General features: G+C 40.7%; 1 protein-coding gene across 4 annotated transcripts; it reads right to left on the bottom strand.

The window, feature by feature from the left end:
* Positions 1-7,197: 7,197 nt before the first annotated feature.
* Xe7 (A-kinase anchor protein 17A) lies at positions 7,198-19,924 on the bottom strand. Of its 4 annotated transcripts, none has more exons than XM_089736481.1 (9): positions 19,798-19,924; positions 18,608-19,422; positions 17,674-17,881; positions 16,065-16,209; positions 14,664-14,816; positions 12,550-12,633; positions 11,301-11,454; positions 9,371-9,601; positions 7,198-8,327 (listed from the first exon to the last, which is right to left on the bottom strand). In XM_089736481.1, exons 2-9 carry the CDS (start codon positions 19,372-19,374, stop codon positions 8,078-8,080), a joined length of 1,992 nt encoding a protein of 663 aa, XP_089592607.1. In that variant the 5' UTR covers positions 19,375-19,422; positions 19,798-19,924; the 3' UTR covers positions 7,198-8,077. The 4 variants fall into 4 exon arrangements, with proteins under 4 accessions (XP_089592607.1, XP_089592605.1, XP_089592606.1 ...); XM_089736479.1 differs by having other exon boundaries at positions 19,673-19,921; XM_089736480.1 differs by having other exon boundaries at positions 19,679-19,921.
* Between the last annotated feature and the right edge of the window lie 538 nt (positions 19,925-20,462).

Genomic DNA, 20,462 nt, shown 5'->3' with positions numbered 1-20,462 from the left:
CCTGATGTTAAGTGGTTACCGTGGCCCATAGACATCTCCAACATAAATGCCGCCACCCACCTTGAGACAAAAGTTTTAAGGTATCAGTTTTTTACAATATAACGGCTGCCCCACCCTTGAAACCGAAACGCATTACTGCTTCACAGCATAAATAGGCAGGGCGGTGGTACCTACCCGCGCGTACTCACAAGAGGTCGTACCACCAGTAATGACGCAAATCATAATTTTGCGGGTTTCATTTTTATTACACGATGTTATTCCTTCACCACTAACCCACAGCGACCCGGTTTAAGTATGTGACATAAACAACTGAAAACAATCCAGTGGACGGTGCGTGCCCAGCCTCAAACCGGTCACGTCTCGTACGGGAGATACGCGTGATGACGGATAGGATAAGGATAAAACGTCCGGTGCACTCGTATCGAACGATGCAACGATGTTTGAACCCCGCAGGTGGGACACCAAATTTTCTAATGAAGTACGTACTTTACAAATGTTCACGATTGACTTCCACGGTGAAGGAATAACATCGTGTAATAAAAATCAAACCCGAAAAATTATAATTTGCGTAACTACTGGTGGTAGGAACTCTTGTGAGTCCGCAGGGGTAGGTACCATAACCCCTGCCTATTTGAGCCGTGAAGCAGTAATGCGTTTCGGTTTGAAAGGTGGGGCAGCCGTTGTAACTATACTGAGACCTTAAAACTCATATCTCAAGGCGGGTGGCGGCATTTACGTTATAGATGTCTATGGGCTCCTGTAACCACTCAATACCAGGTGGGCTGTGAGTTCGTCTACCCGTCTATGCAATAAAAATAAAATAAAATAAAAGAGATGTAGCCGGATCGCGAGCACATCTCCAGTTCACGTGAATCACATGATCAAAGCATGCTATGGTATTTAAAAGTGCACTGATAACAAAAGCATTAAGTTCTTTTCAAAAGACGATCTGCAATAAAAATAAATCGCGAACATCACAGTGATTCCTATCTAAGGATTACATTACTTGATTTTTGCATGTCTGCATTAGTATTCATATTTTTATCTAAGTCTTTCGTTAGTATTGCTTGTTCGTTTTCCAGACAGGTGGCCCAATGTGGATTTTAGAGTGACCCACGGGCAACGCAAAACCGCTGTTGCCCGTCACATGTCTTGCCGGATCCCCTTGATTCACTCTTGGTGCTTTTAGGTCTCTCAAGCACGGGTCAACGTCCTCGTCGAACTCATCGATTACGACAAAAAGTTCCACGAGCGAACTAACCCACAGACATAGCCCACTGAGTTTCTCGCTGGGTCTTCTCAGCGGGTCGCGATTCCGATCCGGTGGTAGATTCTGCGAAGCACTACTCTTCCTAGGGCTGGTGTTAGCAAATTCTCTCAGGTTGAGCCCGTGAGCTCACCTACCCATCCGGGTGTAACTGGAATAGCCTATTAGGTAGGCTACCAACGAATAGGTGGGGGAAAAAAAACATGAGAAGATCGGTTGGTATATGCTTTTCGGGATATTGGGCCTATAGACACAGCCCACTGAGTTTCTCGCCGGATCTTCTCTGTGGGCCGCGATTCCGATCCGGTGGTAGTTTCAGTAAAGCACTAGGGCTTGCTAGGGATAGTGTTCGCAAGCTCTCTCAGTTCGAGCTATTTGAAATAGCTCCATATGCTACCAACGATTAGTTAGCGAAATAATGGGATTTTGGGTTTTTTTTTTTTTTATAAAATGAACTAAAATCGTTAATCATTAAATAATTAGAGTTACAACCGACATAATGTAAAATAATAATAATAAAATTTTAAAAAGTGTTATAGCAATTCTACATTTTACCTACAACGCTGCACTGTGATGCGCATACACAAAGATAACCATCAGTAATCTACCCATCGCCAGCACACTACGACGTCACCGATCACTATTTTATTTTATTTTATTATTCGTTGCTTAGTATATAAGCGGACGCAGCCCGTTTTCGATAGCTAGACGGCAACGAGTACGTTAGCCCAGCAGTCTGCTCGTTTGTCCAAGCTTGATCTGAGCGGTAGCCCCGCAGCTCTCAGAAAAAGCATCAGGTTTTCCACCACCAGTCTGTATAAAATAAAAATTATACATATTATTTATTGTAATTTCTGCATTATAATGTATATTAAATTAAGGCATAAAACCTGTACTTCGAAAAATAATAATGATTACCTTTAGACTATTCATTCGTACTTTTTGTGCTCTCTTTCGGGCCATCTTTTTCAAATTGTCCCATTTTAATTTGAGCTGTTCCTTCTGCTTGGGGAAGGAGGCACACTTGGCATTGTAGGCAGCAGTAAGGGCCACCCATGCTTCTTCTTTGAGTCTGTTGGTAGTGGCGTTGGTTACCTTGCTCGTAATTATAGGACTGCCTTCTATTATCTCTATGAGACATGCAACTTCATCCTTGCTCATAGATTTTGTAGATTTCTGCAAGCCACAAGAAATTGGTAGGTTCCTTTTTACACAATTAGAAAACATTTAATCCACAATATTTGAACACGGATAACTTACCGGAAACACTTCCATTTTTAGCAGTTTTATGTAAGTTTAAGCTAAAAATTATTTAACAATATTATAAACTAGATAGTGGACACTAAAATAAGGTACGTTAGTGTTATTTTATCAGTTTGTAATGAAATAAACGAACAACGAAGTACGACGCTAACACAATTTTTTTGGTATTTTGGCGCGGTCCGGCCGACATCTGGCGTTTCCTTTGTCTCTTCATGGCGTTTTGTTCACTTTACAGTTAAAACTAAAGTAAATGTTTTTAAATTGTGAATGTTCAAATAAAATTACATATGTGATGAATTACAATTAATTTATATTATTTTAAAATATTTATGTAAAAATACTAATAAAAACTTATGTATTTTGAAAAAAGTTTTATTTCTAAAGGATCTTTGTGACACAATCATTTGCATTAACGAAACGCAGAGGGATTCGTTAGTAAGCAGCGCGCCGACGGATGCTCGTAGGTAACGCGGCAAGTAAAATAGTTGTGGAACGCTAATATACGCCTACGTATTGGTAGCATGATTACGATTAGTTGTTATAATACAATGACGATTCGTTATTTTTTGGAACCGGGCCTAAGAGGTTAAGGAACGCGGTAGCCCCGCAGTCCGTTCCAAGAACCACCCTTTTTTTGGTAAGGAGGAAATCGCCGGACTTCCACACTCCTCTGGGGATAGTGGGCGGGCCATGTCGGAGTCGAACCGACTAAAAACCTCCTGTCGCTCAACCGCCCACGTCTGAACCTCTCATGAAACTGAACTCATGAAAAGGTAAAGGAGGGAAATTGAGGTGTCTAGTGCGGAGCGCATCTCTCCCATCACCCTCCCCCTCGGGACGCCGGATCGGCGGTCGTCGGCGCTACGACCAGCAGCCCTCTCGGTCGGCAGGCTATCCGAAGCCCGCCTAGATGGCGCCGGTTTGAATGGGTTATCCCACAAAATACCCTGCTAGGTCAGAACCAGCGTGGGTCGAGGATAACCGGCCTGCCATCACCCGAATTCTCTTGCGTAAAACGCGTGAAGAGCAGCTTGCACATCGTCTTCTTAGACCCCTCTCGCCGGTCCCCAGACCGACATGTGAGGGGCACCCGAAACAATTAGAGGGCCAGGGCTTGGGCGCGATCCGCCTCCCTGGCTCCCGCTCGACGGCGGCGGGCTTGTGCGTCTCTCACGCGCCCCGCCGCCTCCTTCTGCGAGATGGTGCACTCGTAGAAGTCGAACATCGCCTTCCACTCCACTTCCAAGAACTCACCAAAGTAACCATGCCCAGTGAGAACCTGCGAAGGGCGGGAAGTGAGGCGTCCCCGGTCACGATTCACCCAATCCACACGGACCGGGCGAGTCGCCTCAACGACCCTACAACCAGCTGAAGGATCGGCCAGCCGCCTGGATCATGACTCCAACACGGACCACCGAGATTGGGACCTCTGCGCTTTGATCACACTGGGACTGAGACGCGCCACGCCCCGGGCACGAAGGTCAGCCCGCCACTGATAGTGAGCGGCGAGCGCCTCCGCCTCCAGGGCCCAAGGCGGCGTCCCAGTTAGTACACACACCGCCTCGAAGAAGATGGTGCGATGACCCTGACCGCGATGGTGCTTTGCGGCCGTTTCAGAAGCTTCACTACCCCCACTGTCAGGGATTGCCCCCACACGAGTGCCTCGTATAGGGCCATTAATAGCACCATGCCTGTACCTACACGACGACCTGGGCCTCGAATCGATCCGCAAACACATGAAGTCAGTGTCGGAACGTTACTTCGATAAGGCTATGCGTCATGATAATCGCCTTATCGTTGCCGCCGCTGACTACTCCCCGAATCCTGACCACGCAGGAGCAAGTCACCGTCGTCGCCCTAGACACGTCCTTACGGATCCATCAGATCCAATAACTCTTGCATTAGATACCTTCAGCTCTAACACTAGGAGCAGGCTGAGGAACCCCGGTAACCGTACTCGTCGAACTCGACAAAGAGGTCGACGTGCAACCTAACTCATGCATCAGCCCGCTGAGTTTCTCGCAGGATCTTCTCAGTGGGTCACGATTCCGATCCGGTAGTAGATTCATTCGCGAAGCAATTGCTCTTGAGTTGTTAGGTCTCCTTCGGAGGCGCTCGGGCAGTTGTTAGCAAATCCCACCCCTCTTGGCTGAGCCTTTGCTCGCCCACCTGTCCTGGTGAAGCTGGAAAGGCCTCCGGGCCACCAGTAATCTTTCAATCACTGAATAGAAACGGCGCGTCATCTGGTCAGGCCCCCCGGCTTTGGGCAGAGACGGCTTTAACGCGCCGGCCACTCCCAACAAACGAAGGAACGGGTTTTGAAAACACCACCCCCCCCCCACGACCAAGAACCGCCCTTAGGAATTTGTTTTTTTACCTAAATTTCTACGTATCCGTATGTTTTTTATATAATTAGTTATAAGAATAAATAAAGTTCCTGTTTAATTAGACATCAGTCATTTTAATTCCTCTGGCAACATCAGGGTGTATTTTTCTAAACATAATTTATTAAGATTGTAGGCAATACAATCCTAATCTGTAATTACGTTTTTTTCTTCTATTGCTTGGATGGGTGGACGAGCTCACGGCCCACCTGATGTTAAGTGGTTACCGAGACCCATAGACATTTCCAACGTAACTGCCGCCACCCACCTTGAGACAAGAGTTCTAAGGTCTCAGTTTTTACAATACAACGGCTGCCCCACCCTTCAAACTGAAACGCATTACTGCTTCACGACAGAAATAGGCAGGACTCACAAGAGGTCCTACCACCAGTAGTTACGCAAATTATAATTTTGCGGGTTTGATTTTTATTACACGATGTTTTTCCTTCACCGTGGAAGTAAATAGTGAACATTTGTTAAGTACGTATTTCATTAGAAAAATTGGTACTTACCGGCGAGATTCGAACATCGGTGCATCGCTCAACACTTTAGGCCACGACGGCTTCAAATGTAGATTTTAGAACAATTAACAGATACAGCGATCCAATCCATTAACATAGGCATTTCTACAATTGTAGCGACGTAGTCCTTTGACGTAAACAGTTTTAGTGACATTCTGAACAAGAAACTCCAATCCAATCCGGCTATGGAATGAGCTCCCCTCCATGGTGTTTCCCGAGCGCTATGACATGTCCTTCTTCAAACGAGGCTTGTGGAGAGTATTAAGCCGTAGGCAGCGGCTTGGCTCTGCCCCTGGCATTCCTGAAGTCCATGGGCGACGGTAACCACTCACCATCAGGTGGGCCGTATGCTCGTCTGCCTACAAGGGCAATAATTTTTTTTATCCAAAAGCGCTTTCGGCATCGCAGCGTTAAGTCTCACGATCCACTTACAGAATTAAACGACACAACACATATAAAGCGTTGTGAATTCAATCATTTTAATTAATTTAATTAATTTAAATAATCATTTTAATAAGTATTTTTTTAGCTATGTCACGTTTTATGTTTTATAACCGACCACAATCAAGTGAGAGAATCTTTTTTTTTTTATTGCTTAGCTGGATGGACGAGCTCACAGCCCACCTGATGTTAAGTAGTTACTGGAGCCCATAGACATCTACAACGTAAATGCGCCACCCACCTCGAGATATAAGTTCTAAGTTCTCAGTATACTGAGTATACTCCTTAGAGACCTTAGAACTATAGTTACAACGGCTACTCCACCCTTCGAACCGAAACGCATTACTGCTTCACGGCGGAAATAGGCGGGGTGGTGGTACCCACCCGTGCGGACTCCCAAGAGGTCCTACCACCAGTGATTACGCAAATTATAATTTTGCGGGTTTGATTTTTATTACACGATGTTATTCCTTCACCGTGGAAGTCAATTGTGAACTTTTGTTAAGTACGTATTTCATTAGAAAAATTGGTACCCGCCTGCGGGATTCGAACACCGGTGCATCGCTACACACGAATGCACCGGACGTCTTATCCTTTAGGCCACGATAACTACAAAATTCTCAATTTGACTTTTTTTTGTGTTGTTTAGAACTTTTTTTAAATGCACCACATTAGGTAATCAAAATGACTACGACAAATACTAACATCGTGTCACAAAAAAAACAGTAAAAATAATCTGCGTAATGACTATACAATTGAGACATTCATTCCACTTAAGGCCATGTGAGCCGTGAACTCGTTCGTCCGTTTTAGTGTCGACAGAAATACTGACAATTCAATATGTCACTTTCCCAACGCCAAATGCTTCCATTACATTTCTTCATAATGAATCACTCAAGTCGATTATATGAATAAATTTTCGCATTCCAACATTGAATCTATTGCCTTCGAGTCCCTATGAGATGACGATAAAACAAATCACATCTCTACATTTACACTTCGATACGCAAGGCTAGTGCATAGAAACCACCAGTATGCATTTTCTGGTCAACGACCGCCGCCTGACGCGAGGCGCACTGTCAGCATAACGTGAGTGGCCTACGTGACCAGCAATGAGGACATCGCTTCATATATAAGAGACAGCACTCTTGGATCTTGGCTCAATCAAGACACATCAGCCTAGGTTAACTTAGTATAACTTTTAAATTGTAATTCTTATAATTTAATTTAATTTAAATAAACGTTGGTTTTTTTGCAACTTCGGCTGTAGCAACCGTAATTACTTCAATAAAATATGTATCTTAAATAAAACACCAAAACCTTATTTACAAATAAATATAATTAAAATAAAAAAGAAAAAAATTAGTCGAGATACTTCTGAGCCTAGACAAAATTGTTACAAACAAAATGTATCCAGCGCCTTCGATCACTCACAAGAGTCGAGCGGACAACGGTGCCTTACGAATCTATTACATATATATATTGCTACGCGGGTATGAGTAACGCCATCTATCGTCGAATAGCTGAAACGAATATCAAAAGAACTCGTAAAATCGAGAACGCTCGAAAAGTGCAACGCCATCTAGTATAAAATAGCGAAAACACATATCGAATCGACTGGCCTTATCGAGAATGTTCTCGATAATTCCAAGGATGTCATATAAACTATAAAAGCGTTGCAGAGATGACACGAAGGCAGTCAGTAATCGAATTTACTCGAAGCGAAACAAGCGAACGGATCACCTGAAGCGAAGCGGAAGAATCGAATTACGAATTGTAAAGTGTTCTAAGTGTTAAAGTTTTAATTTGTACTTCGGTAAGTTTTATTTATCCCGAACCCAAGCGCGTAACAATATGTATACATATATTATTCTTAAACTAAAACAAATGTTTTACACGCATCTTGGATGCTCTCGAACGAATTACAAAAGTAGAATATGGTCAAATATAAAGTTGAAAACGTGGTCATTACACATAACCTAAGGCTTACTTATTCTATGTATTACAAGTCTCCGTAAATGTCATAAGCGCGATTCAGAACGCGTCCTTGCAGCCGGCTCCCAGATGCCGCTAGTGCGCGTGTGGTCCAGGGTCCGCTCACTTATAAGCCAGAGATCACTTTTAAGGACAAAATCGGCCCTTGTAATTTTAACAATGTTTTAGTTCGATGTACGTATAATACTGTTGTTATCCTTGATCCGTCAGACCTGCTCCTTGGGACTGGAAGACCATCTCTCATCACCTTTGGAAGGTGACCAGCCGTCGGTCGGACCATTCGTCGCCTCCTGGTTCACAGGCGACACACGCTGCCTGGAGTCGACACTCTGAACGCGAGGACTTTTTCCCTCTCCACCGGTACCTCTCGTCGAACGTTTTGATGCAGGGGTTCTGGATCTGCTCCGTGACTTGGAACGCTTCCGCGACCGAGAACTGGAGCGGTCGTGGTAGGACCTGAAGAATAGTGTTAACGTTCACTCGTCGACGCTCATGATGTGGAGAAATCGTTAAGTTTGAAAAGTTTCAGCACTAATCACTACGTAGTATAAAACAAAGTCGCTTTCTCTGTCCCTATATATGTCTGTCCCTCTGTATGCTTAAATCTTTAAAACTACGCAACGGATTTTGATGCGGTTTTTTTTAATAGATAGAGTGATTGAAGAGGAAGGTTTATATGTATAATAACATCCATTAAATAGTGGAGAAATCAATAATAAATTACAGTTTCCGAAACGAAGCGAGTGCGGGTCGCTAGTCTCTATATATAAAAATGAATTGCTCTAAAACTCGAGAACGGCTGGACCGATTTGGCTAATTATGGTCTTGAATGATTTGTGGAAGTCCAGAGAAGGTTTAGAAGGTAGATAAATATGAAAATGGCTCGGAATTCAATAAAAATAACAATTTTGTTTTTCCTTTGACGTGTCCCCCGTCGGACGGATTCCTTTTGTTTGTTTTAAGTTTATTTTATACAAAAGTTTAGGTCTTTTATTTATCGATTGAGGCACTACGAAGTCCATTTCCCATTCCTCATTCAATAGATGAGGGAGATTTTTGTCATGCTATTTTTTCAAATTTTACATGGTTCTCCTGTAAAGTAGCAAAAATGTCACTTAAGCCAAATAGCTTTTCGCTCGTCGATATATGCAGTCCCGGGACTCTAGGGCACTGACTCGCGAACATGACGAATATACATATTGACGCTTGAAAGGCAAAAGTGACTAAGCGACAATGCGTGAACTTTACAGTAGACTAATTTAAAGTTGAAATACCTGAACATAAATTCTATTTTAACGAGTCTAGCTGTAGGATTGAAATGATTTTAATAGACCTAGAAATATATTTTTTTTGCGCATCGAATATGGTTATTGCCTATCATTTGTGTACAAAGCAGTTATTGTCGCTTAGTCTCGTTTGCCTTTGAAGCGTCGATATAATATATTGTAATATTACTATTATATTATATTACTATATATTAATATATAGTAATGGCTAACCTAGATCTCCTACTCTTGGAATAAGACCGTCTGCTTCTACTCTTTGAGCGACTTCTGGAACGACTTCTAGATCTGGATCTCCTGGAACGAGACCTCGACCTGGAGTACGAGCGGCGGCGGGAGCGGGAGCGGGAGTACGAGCGGCGGCGGGAACGCGAGCGGGACCGAGAGCGGGAGCGAGAATGCAGGCGGTCATCGTGTTCGTTGGATTCCTTCAGCTTCTTGAAGTATCTGAAACAGAACAATGCGTACATCATATAACACTGATTTAGTACGAACGCTCAACCGACACTTCAGCTAACATATAGATATGTGATTATTATTTATATGTCGGAGCAGTCACAATTATTAACGCCATCGTCAGACACCGTAGGGGCGAATAGGGTGATCGAGCTAAGAGAAATGTTGAGTGCACCAATCACGTTTTTTTTTGTCAGGGGGAATCACCAGACTTCCGCCATCCACTGGGGATGGAGGGCGGGGCATGTCGGAGTCGAACCGACTAAAACCTCCTGTCGCTCAACAACTAGCATCCAAACCTCGCATGAGACAGAACTCATGAAAAGGCAAAGGGGGGAAAGTGAAGCGTTTAGTGCGTTTAGTTTAGAAATATTCTCTTGACGTTAGCACCGTTCTTCAAGAAGGCTGGTTGGTAAATGTGATGGCGTCTACGCGTCTCCATCGGCTAGGCTCTGTCGTAGCACGAAGTTAACCGGGTTCCGACGACAGCGCGATCGTGCTGCCATCTCTCGGGAATCGTGCAGCATTTCGTTTAGCTACCAAAGTAATGACCGTCTCCGACATTTATTACATTAGTGGAACCTGGTCACGCTCGGCGGGCTGTGGCTAAGTGTTCAGAGCCCCCGGGCGCCACCTGTTGTACGACGTGATTCTATAGCAAACAACATCCCTGAAGTGTCAACGGTAACTGGACAGTGGTACAACTCAATCTGACATTACGTCACAAACAAATTAACACACAAAATATTTGTTTTGACGAATATGCGCTGTAGTGGCTACGAAATAAGGCACAATATTGTGCAAGAATTCAGTGGGGGAACTCCCTCGACCAGCTCCTACAGACATGAGGTAGTGCAATGTGAAGTTTCATTAAAGCGTGGAACAGAGAGAGATACTCATACCCAACTTTCTTCAGTTATTTCAATTTTCCCACACTACATTCACTCTGCATTTCGATACGAAAAGTAAGATGATCATTTGCAACCTGGATCTAGAGTCCATCAGTAAGTATCTACAGTTGGCATTGATGCGCCACTTCGATAAAGCGGTACGACACGAGAACCCTCTCATCGTGGCCGCCGGTAACTTCATAGCCGATCCTGCGGACCAAATGGTAGACAGTCGACATCGCCCAAAACACGTCATTTCGAAACCTCCCGATCCATTAACGGTACTTTTAGATACCCCAAGCGCCGCCCATCGTTCTCGTCGAACCCGTCGCTTGCGACGAAGGGCTCGGCGAGTAAACTAACCCAGAGTTTCTCGCCAGATCTACTCAGTGGGTCGCGTTTCCGATCCGGTGGTAGATTCTGCGAAGCACGGCTCTTGCTAGGGTCAGTGTTAGCAACGTCGTCAGGTTTGAGCCCCGTGAGCTCACCTACTAGTTAAGGTTACGCTGAAATAGCCTCTCAACGCTCTCAGCTTCTTCTTCTTCTTCTTTGTCGCTTCCTTATTACTGAGGGTCGTGACCACCTTGGTCCAGTTTTTGCACTAACTCCAATAGCTTTCTCCAATGATTTGGCCTAGAGGGCTAAATCCCCTCTAAAAAGTTTTGGGACGGAAAGGAATGGGAAGATACCGTTACTATTTTTCCCAAGAAAACCACCATGAGAAAAGTCAAAAGGAAGTTTAGCTCAGCTAGGTAGGAATAAAAAAAATGGCATTAACCCCCGGGCGGCTCGATACAGACCTGTAGTACTGCGCGGTGGCGTCCGGTCCGTCGAAGTACGGCATCCGCGGCCGCGCCCCCCCGCGCCCCCGCACGCCGCGCCCGCGCCCCCGCGCCCCGCCCGCGCGCCGCGCCCACTCCGCAGGGTACGCCGCGCGGGGGTAGTACATTGAACCTACGCACATTTATAACAACATCGTAAATTAAATTCGCGAATCAATTCCAAAAAAATGTATTAAATTCGGTTTGTTTGTTAATAGGCACTGTGGTTCGCGGGCGATGTTCGTGGTAGGACACAGGAATTGGTATGAATTTATATTTACAAAAAATAATAATTAGCTCAAACGAGAGAGCGGAACACATAGTGTACACATATATGTATGTGATCAGAATTACTGATCACCTCAAATCCCAAGGTCGCAATACATCCGGACTCGCGGTTTTGTTGAGTTAATCACCACAGGAGACCTACAAAAGCATGAAATAAAGACTGGAAAATACATTTGTCCAATAATTCATTAACTAAGTCCGCTTTCTTTGGGAAGTTTTTTTTTTAAATATCTTTCATAAAATATTTTACCATGAGTATTATTATATAAATTATGTGCTGTAGTTCCCAGATTATTTTTAATCATAATAATAGTTGTTATAAAAAGAAGTTAGATAACACAAAGGAAAAATATCGAGGTATAGCAAGTAATTGTCACATAAGGTTGATGGATACCTAAATCTGACTCACGACAGTCTTCACTGGACTCCTTGGAGTTTTTCCATACACCTGAACTTTGCCAGAGGCCAGGTTATCGTTACCTTCTGGGATATAAGATTCAAGTTCCAAACAGTAACGTTCAGTTGGTCTACGCTACGAAGCAGTTTTCGTCCATTCCAGTATAGCATTTTGCTTCAATAGTATATATTTATTTATTTTTCGAGTCCGCACGGGTAGGTACCACCGCCCCGCCTATTTCTGCCGTGAAGCAGTAATGCGTTTCGGTTTGAAGGGAGAGGCAGCCGTTGTACTATTAAAAGTGAGACCTTACAACTCATGTCTTCAAGCGGCGTTTACGCTGTAGATATTTATGGGCTCCGGTAACCACTTTACATCAGGTGGGCCGTGAGCTCGTCCACCCATCTAAGCAATAAAAAAATTAAAATTAAAAAGTATATCAGTCTCTTGCACCAACAGAACACACATCTCTAACTAATTGACCGAGTGCAGTTGTTTGTTTACAAAGAAGATGAGTGTGAAATGATGTTGTGATACTCATACTTTGCGGTCCATAGGCATATCCTGGCGGCATGAACGCCGGGTACCCGAAGCTATAAGGGTTCGCCATCCCGTACATCGCAGGAACTGAAATCATATTCAAACATTATTATTTAGCAATTAAAACAAACCGGACTTCAAGCTTCTCAATGAGAAGTTTTTTTTATTGCCCATTACGTATGCTCGTCTGCCCAGTCTGCCCAGACGAGCATACGGCCCACCTGATGGTGAGTGGTTAACGTCGCCCATGGACTTCAGCAATGCCAGGGGCAGAGCCAAGTCGCTGCCTAATACTCTCCACAAGCCTCGTTTGAAGAAGAACATATCATAGCGCTCGGGAAACACCGTAGAGGGAAGCTCATTCCAAAACCGGATGGTACGTGGCAAAAAAGACCTCTGGAAACGCACTGTCGATGAACGCAGCGGCTCCAGATAATATGGATGAACTCTGCTCCGATGGCGGGAGGTGCGATGATAGAAAGGAGATGAGGGGATCATCTCAAACAATTCCTCAGAGCACTCTTTCAAGAGTAATCTAAATAGGTTTAAATATAACGTCTTAAAATTCTTATACAATTTTATTGACGTAGATGACCGTAAGATTTGTTGTGTTACACATACATAAATATATTTGGTTTTTAGTTACTGTCCACTACACAAAATTAATAGCTCTAGTCCAGTGTTTCCCAACATGGGGCCCAAGTCCCACAAGGCGGCAATTTGATAATTAAGGGGGCCAATTCCACTAACTTAATATAGAAAATCTGTATTAAAATTATTTTGAATTTGAATACATTGTTATGGACACGCTCACACTGTACTGTACTATATATTATTGACTAGGTATAGACTGCTATACTATATGGTACTATAGTATAGCGTAGTCTGAAAGCACCTTAAGTATGAACAATATTATTGCTTTAGATAAACGTCATCTTCATCCCGGCCGACACGGCCTATCTGGACATACAGTCCGCGCGCGAGCTCCGAGGATTCGGGGGCTGAGGGAGCGGGCGGGCGTGCACCGCGCCCGACCGTCGCTTCATACCCCGCACTCTCCCAGTAATAGTGTCGACCTTAACGTGAGAGTACGCTTACCGACTCGTTGCTTTTAATTTTGCGATAGCAGTGTTATTTACGTGTGTTTTCTACTGTAAACAGTACTTATACTTATAAGTCTTTTTGTTTGCACGAATAGCTATTTAATTTGATGAAAAAGGAATGGCGAGCACTAGCATAATAAACATGTCTTAGCATTAGAGGAACATTACTGGAAAAAGGGTGGCTTAATGGATGATGTTGTCGAATCATTTATTATTGAAGTATGTCAGGAAAGTGACAATAGTACATCAAATTCTTCAACTACTGATTAATCTGATTGCGAGAGTAATTAATAAGATTTTACGTTCATTTTGTTCAATAAGTATCAGTTCATTAAATTAAATGCATACGTGATCAATTGTTTTTATTTTTATTTGAAGTACATATTACCCTCATAGAACTATTTTATAATTTACACTCGCACGGAGGCTTCAGAGGTGTTAGTATCGATAGCGCAATATTGACTAATTACAACACTATAGTAGAATTATTTTGTCCGTGCAGTTTGGGTTATAAAAAATCGGAGCGGTGAAGCGAGTATTTCGCTCTCTCTTCCACTCACGAGCCTTATGGACGAGCATAGTGATGCTCATTATTGTTGTCGATCAGCGTTATCGATAGTATATTTAGTTTTGTCATTTTGTGGGTTAGTGATAAAAATGAAAGAAAAAATCACTAATCGAACACTTACACCACATAACGCCGCAGCAAGTTAACGAGAACGGCAGAAATTAACACCTTTTAACTTTTCAGCCTCTCGAGTCTTCTTTATAATGGCTCTCACGAGATTCAAAAGGGATAGATACTATCATATTTTTACCTAGCGGTACGGACTTCCAATACGAATAGGTACTATAGGTAAGGAGCGGCTTGACTCTGCCCCTGGCATTGCTGAAGTCCATGGGGGATGGTAACCACTCACCATCAGTTGGGCCGTATGCTCTGCTGCCTACAAGGGCAAAAACAAAAACATACCAATATGAAATAGATTTCCAAAATGTTAAAAAAGAAAATACCAGGTGTTTTATCATATTGCATTCTCGAGTCCGGACTTGGGATTCTTTCTGTTTTTATCCGTAGTTGATTTTCTTCGTCAGCCGATAGAGAGCTGAGGGAAGAGGTACGTCTCGGCTTCTTCGTTTCTAAAGCTGAACGGATCACTATACGACCTGTTGTAATGGATACAAAAGATAGAAAATAAGAGAGTGAGGTTTATTAGGAGATAGCTCTTCCTATTGTCGCTTTTTATATTAATAACATCTGCCTATTATTTAAATGAATGTTATTTATAAAGGAGACGGAAAATCGTGGGCCAAAAATGTAATAACTTGAAATGTAGTCTAAAAAATTTGTCATATTTTTTTATGTAAGAATATAAAAAATCACCTCGATCCTCTTTCTGGGACCGGAGAAAAATGAGAAAGTTAGTTTTTGTCGGTATAACGGTGTGATCGATTTAATTAATCGATTACAGGATTATAAAAAGAAAAACATTGCACTAGGTAATTAATGCAAAGTAATTAAATGAGCGATTTATACTTGTTGTATACAAGTGCGGTATGCGCCGGATTTAATTGCGATTATATACATAAATAAAGAAAAAGTCTATTATTACTTAGCAAAGTAATATGATTATCGATTTCAAATCGATTAAAATCGATTGTATTTTTGATGACAGCTTTGACAGTAAGCTGACATGACGTTTGTTCATAGATTATACAATTATTTTTTGGCGCTTGTTGGTTTTTTCTGCTCTATTTGTTTTGTATCTTCGACGCATTTTGAGTGTGTATCTATCAGGCTATTTTTATATTTTCAACGATCACTGCTTTATTATTACGGATTCCAACTCTGCCAGCCTTGTACGACAATTGCTTCTACACTGGACACCGAAGATCGCTCACACGTTTGACTTGAAATTGTTGCATTGGATACTGTTGAAATTATGGATCGCTGTGTGAATTGTGGGATAGCAATTCCATATTCCATACCTGATATATATCATTGATATTCATTAATAATATGACTATGATATTTAAAAGATTATCCAATGGATATAATAAACATTTACTTATGCTTAAATAAGTTATTATTCAGCTCTTTTAAAGAGATTGTAACATAACATAACTTTTACTAAATCTTTATTAACTCGGCTCTCAGATTGAGAAAACTTTTATAATTTTCAGCAAGGTACTGATAAATCTAAATCTATTAATTCATATTAGTTTCATCACGTTACATTCGGGCCCAAAAATGTATGTAATCGTTTCAGTCTCCTTTATAGTTTTAATGTAAACAAAAGTAACATGAGTTAGGGATGTCGATTTTTATAAGTTTTTTTTAAATTTACAAACAAACTTAAATTTTGTTTCTTTGTTTGGATGAAAGAGATGAGATGAGACATTGCATTAACTAACCATCAAGTGCGCTTCTGAGATTCTTCCTTTGTGCTTCCAACAATTCTTCTTGTTGCCTTTTGAACTTTTCTACGACACGAGCCCTCAAGCTTTCATTGTATGCTCTGTGAGTTTTAGCACCATTACGCTGTAGTTCTGGACGGAGCTGGAATACAAGAGTTTTAGTTTGTATAAGAGGGTTTTCGTGAGTGAAAATTAAACACCACAACCTTTTCATTTATTCTTCTTTGTTTCATTTTTAACCGACTTCAAAAAAGGGGGAGGTTCTCAATTCAACTGCATTTATTTTTATTTATTTTTTTATGTTTGTTACCTCATAAGTTTTGACTGGGTGAATCGATTTTTGATGATTTTGATGATTCTTTTTTATTAGAAAGCTGATGCTTCCCCGTGTGGTCCCATTTCAATTTAGTCCAGTTCTGATAATGGTATCCATGAGAAAACCAAGTCTTAAATTTGCATTAAGTACGTGCGCGACAAATAGATGAATAACTCAATAACTCAATATCACGCCAACCAATTTCGATGATTGTTGTTTTTAGTGTATATTAATTTGTTTTGGAATACCTTTTTTTTCTATTTGAAGTCGGTTTTTGTTAAAGCATGTAAGCATGTAAGCAATCACTAAAACACATAGACACTAGTACATGAATGCTACCATTGAACTTGAGACATAATTTTGAAGCTATCTAACTTTACAAGCAGCATTATATCGAAAGAAGAAAGGCTATTTGGTTTAAGCGATATTTTGCTTATTATGCAACATTTATCTTTGTAATTAAAGCTGTATTTTATTTGGTACTAGCGACCCGGCCTCGCTTCGCTTCGGAAACATTAAATTTTATTATTATTAGGTAGCTGAGTCTCGCTACGTTACCCACGGTTATTGTCGTACCGCGAGTGACGCCGCGGGGCGATGCTAGTCTAAAAAAAGTAGCCTAAGTTACTCCTTATATCATCAGCTACCTATTAGTGAAAGTCTCATCAAAATCAGTCCAGCCGTTCCAGAGATTATTTGAAATAAACAGACAAACAGATAGAAAAAAAACTGTAAAAAATGTTATTTTGGTGTATGCACCGTATATATATTCATAAAATATGCATGTAGTAAAAAGCGGTTATTTCAATATTACAAACAGACACTCTAATTTTATTTATATGTATAGATGTATAGATTAGCATCAACAGTTTGATGTTTTTAATTGAACTTCAATTAAGTTTACTACATTCAAATACCTGAAGAAGTTTTTTTTTATTATAATTTTTATTTAAACTTTAAAAAGCTTTATAGTTGCAAAAATGTTGTTTAACCCAAATAGCCTTTTACCTCTCAATAATTGAATAATTCAGAAATATTTAGAATTAACTGGAGAGGAGTCATAGCGTACACTAGAGACAATGCTCTAATAGATTAACAGCGCTGTGACAAATAATCAGTTTCTCTCAACCTTAATTAGTCATTACAACACTTAACTTAAAAAGAGTATTTCATGTTTAGAGTATTTCATGTTCACTTGAAGTGGCTCATAACCTGTACGAGCCACTTTAAGTCCTAAACTTACTATGAAACCACCAATCATATACCAGAAGGGAGCCAGAAAATTCTTACCTCAATTCTCTTAAACAATTCTGCAACTAGCCTAATGGCTTGTAACTTTTTTTGAGCTTTCAATAACTTCTTCTGTTCTTCTGCCACTTTGCTATTCAGGTCTACATTGTCTCTCTCCATTAGTTTGGCAAGTTGCTTTTTCTTTCTCCGTTCTTCTCTTTGCCTCATCTTCTCCAATTTCTCTTTTTCAGCCAATTCATATTTTTGTCTGAAAGCATAGCACATAGACTATTAGTAGTTTTTAGTATATCTTCATTACAAGCAGTCAAAAATGGCATTACAGAAAATCTTGTGATAAATTCCAGTATTGTTATGGTTCCAGTATTCTGTTCTCCTATCCTAATAACATCATTCAATGGTAGGCAGCGACTTAGCTGTGCCCCTGGCATTGCTAGCGTCCATGAGCGACGGTAACGATTTACCATGCCCATGCTGTGCTCATTTGCCTATTTATAGGCAGATGAGCTTACGGCTTAGTTTTAAACTAAACACTAAATGGGCAAAAAGCAGATGACAAGTTTTTAAGAGTATTATATTAATGAGCCTTATTTAATAAAAGTAAACATTTGATCAGACATTGTGCAGACACAATTGCCTATAAAATCCTCAAAACCAGCGTTTAGTGATAGACAGATCACTATTGAAATATAATTAAAAAATAATGTACAAGTGTAGAATGAAACCTTTGAGTAAAACAAAAAGCTCTCAACTGTTATGTGCAGCAAGCATTGCAGATACTATCAAGTGCACAGAATTTAAAAAAACTAAACAATATGTACTAAATATGCGTCTTATATCCAATAAGTAATCACACAGAGTGGACACAGACTATTCTTCATAAATCTTCATGTTTTTTTTACCAAGTTACTATTTAGGCTATAAGTAATAAAATTCCAAATTATAAGACTCTTGTGGATGTATGTTTTAAGTTTACCTTTCCTTTGCTTCTCTTTTAGCAGCTTTCAATTTTTCCGCTTGTTCTTCTTCTTCTTTGTGACTCTTTCGTGCTGCAAGTCTTTCTCTAACTATAGCCCTTCTCTTGATGGCTGCATCAGTCATGTGCTTTGTCTTATCAAAATCAACCCTGATGCTACACCACTCGGCAATGTCATCCTGCTTTCTAACTAATTTCTTGCCTCTCAATTCATCCATACATCTGACGAAACCGACATATTCATTAAACTGTACATATCCTTCAAAATACACAGCTGCATCTTCTGTCGGGTACATGATGCCTCTGATGGCTGATTTCATTTGAAGTCTAAATGGATCAGCAATAGGTATGTCCACTTGACGTATCCTACCAAACTTTTCAAAGACCTTTTTGAATAAGCTCTCAGAAGGCATCGCGTCTTCATCCCGTTCATTTTTATGAACAAACCAACGTATTGGCAGGTTTGATATATGAATAGTGTCTGGTCTTTCTCCTGGCTTCATCTCATCCATATCAGACGCATCTCGAAAGAACGAGTCCCAAGCGTGACGAGAAGGGAAATCCGACTTCGCTTCACAAACTTTCACCCTTAAGGGCTCCGGGTAATCATTCAACTTCACAACACGTTCATCGAGTCTCATAATCACCATCTTTAGCATACTATAATTTTCTATTTCCGCGTCAAATCTGATCACTTCCGAACTATGTTTCGACACTTTTAACAATGAAAAACTCTCAGGTTGGATCATTTTCCGCAGTTTTTCCATGAGCTCCCAATTGGATATAGTTTTGCCGTGTACCTTGTGAGAGGGAAGCTGGACAGAAATATTAAGCTTGGCATACGATTTCAAATACAAACGCTGTGGCAAGTAAAGCGCCACAGCGTCTGAAGTGTCCCTGCATACTTGAATATTCATGACTAACGAACCCTAATCTATGAAATAAAAACTAATACAATTTTATAAATAAAGCTAATCTAACAATAACATGAATGTCAAAAATATTAAATAGTGAAATAATTTTAAAATGTTAATGAATACAAACAAATTAAAAATGAAAAATGACCGAAACCAAATTTTTTGTGAGCCATTGTTTTTCGCCGATGGAGCATCATTTCGAAGCTAAGCTAAATTATGCCAGTTCCGCGATAATTAAACTTAATTCAAGAGTTTCATTATTTCATATATCACTTTCAATTTAAAGATATATTTTTAGTCACTAAGTTAACATTTGTCAATGATCTTAATTTTTAACACGGTTTGTATTGTAGTTTTGGTATTCAAACGAACCAAGCAAGAAGACAGTAAGACATTAGACAGGTGACCTGGTAGTAGTAGTAAGGTTTTTCTCGAAGAGAAAGGCAAAGGAACTAAGCCATACAGCCAATTCTTAAGTTTAATATTTTCATATATAATTTTATGTTTCAAGGCAAAAAAGCCAATTCTTTAGTATTCTTCATTTATAAATATTTTTCAAATCCGTGTAAATGTCTATTCAGATTTTTTTTTTTTTTTTTTTTCCCATTTGTTTCGGTTGAGAGTTGTCGCAATCGTGTTTCTTGGATAATCTGACTATAAAGTCAAAATTTGTGTTCTCCATTATAAGTCTCCGAAAGTAGAGGTAATGTATTCATATACTGCTCTAAAACTTGCAGGGCACTTAAGCAATTCTTGAAGAGAAGGCGGGATGCTATCCTTATATACCTCTTGCAGTTTATCAATAAATAGGATGCGATGAATATTAAAAGCTGGACATGTGAAAAAAATATGATGTAAAGTTTGTTCTTCATTTAGTGAGCATTTATTACAATTTGGTGATGAAGTTATTTTCATTCGGTAAAGGTGAGCGCTAAATT

Source organism: Bombyx mandarina, chromosome 21 (assembly GCF_030267445.1).
Source record: "Bombyx mandarina strain Sakado chromosome 21, ASM3026744v2".
NCBI classification, from domain to species: domain Eukaryota; kingdom Metazoa; phylum Arthropoda; class Insecta; order Lepidoptera; family Bombycidae; genus Bombyx; species Bombyx mandarina.
This window is presented reverse-complemented; position numbering and strand designations above follow the sequence as displayed.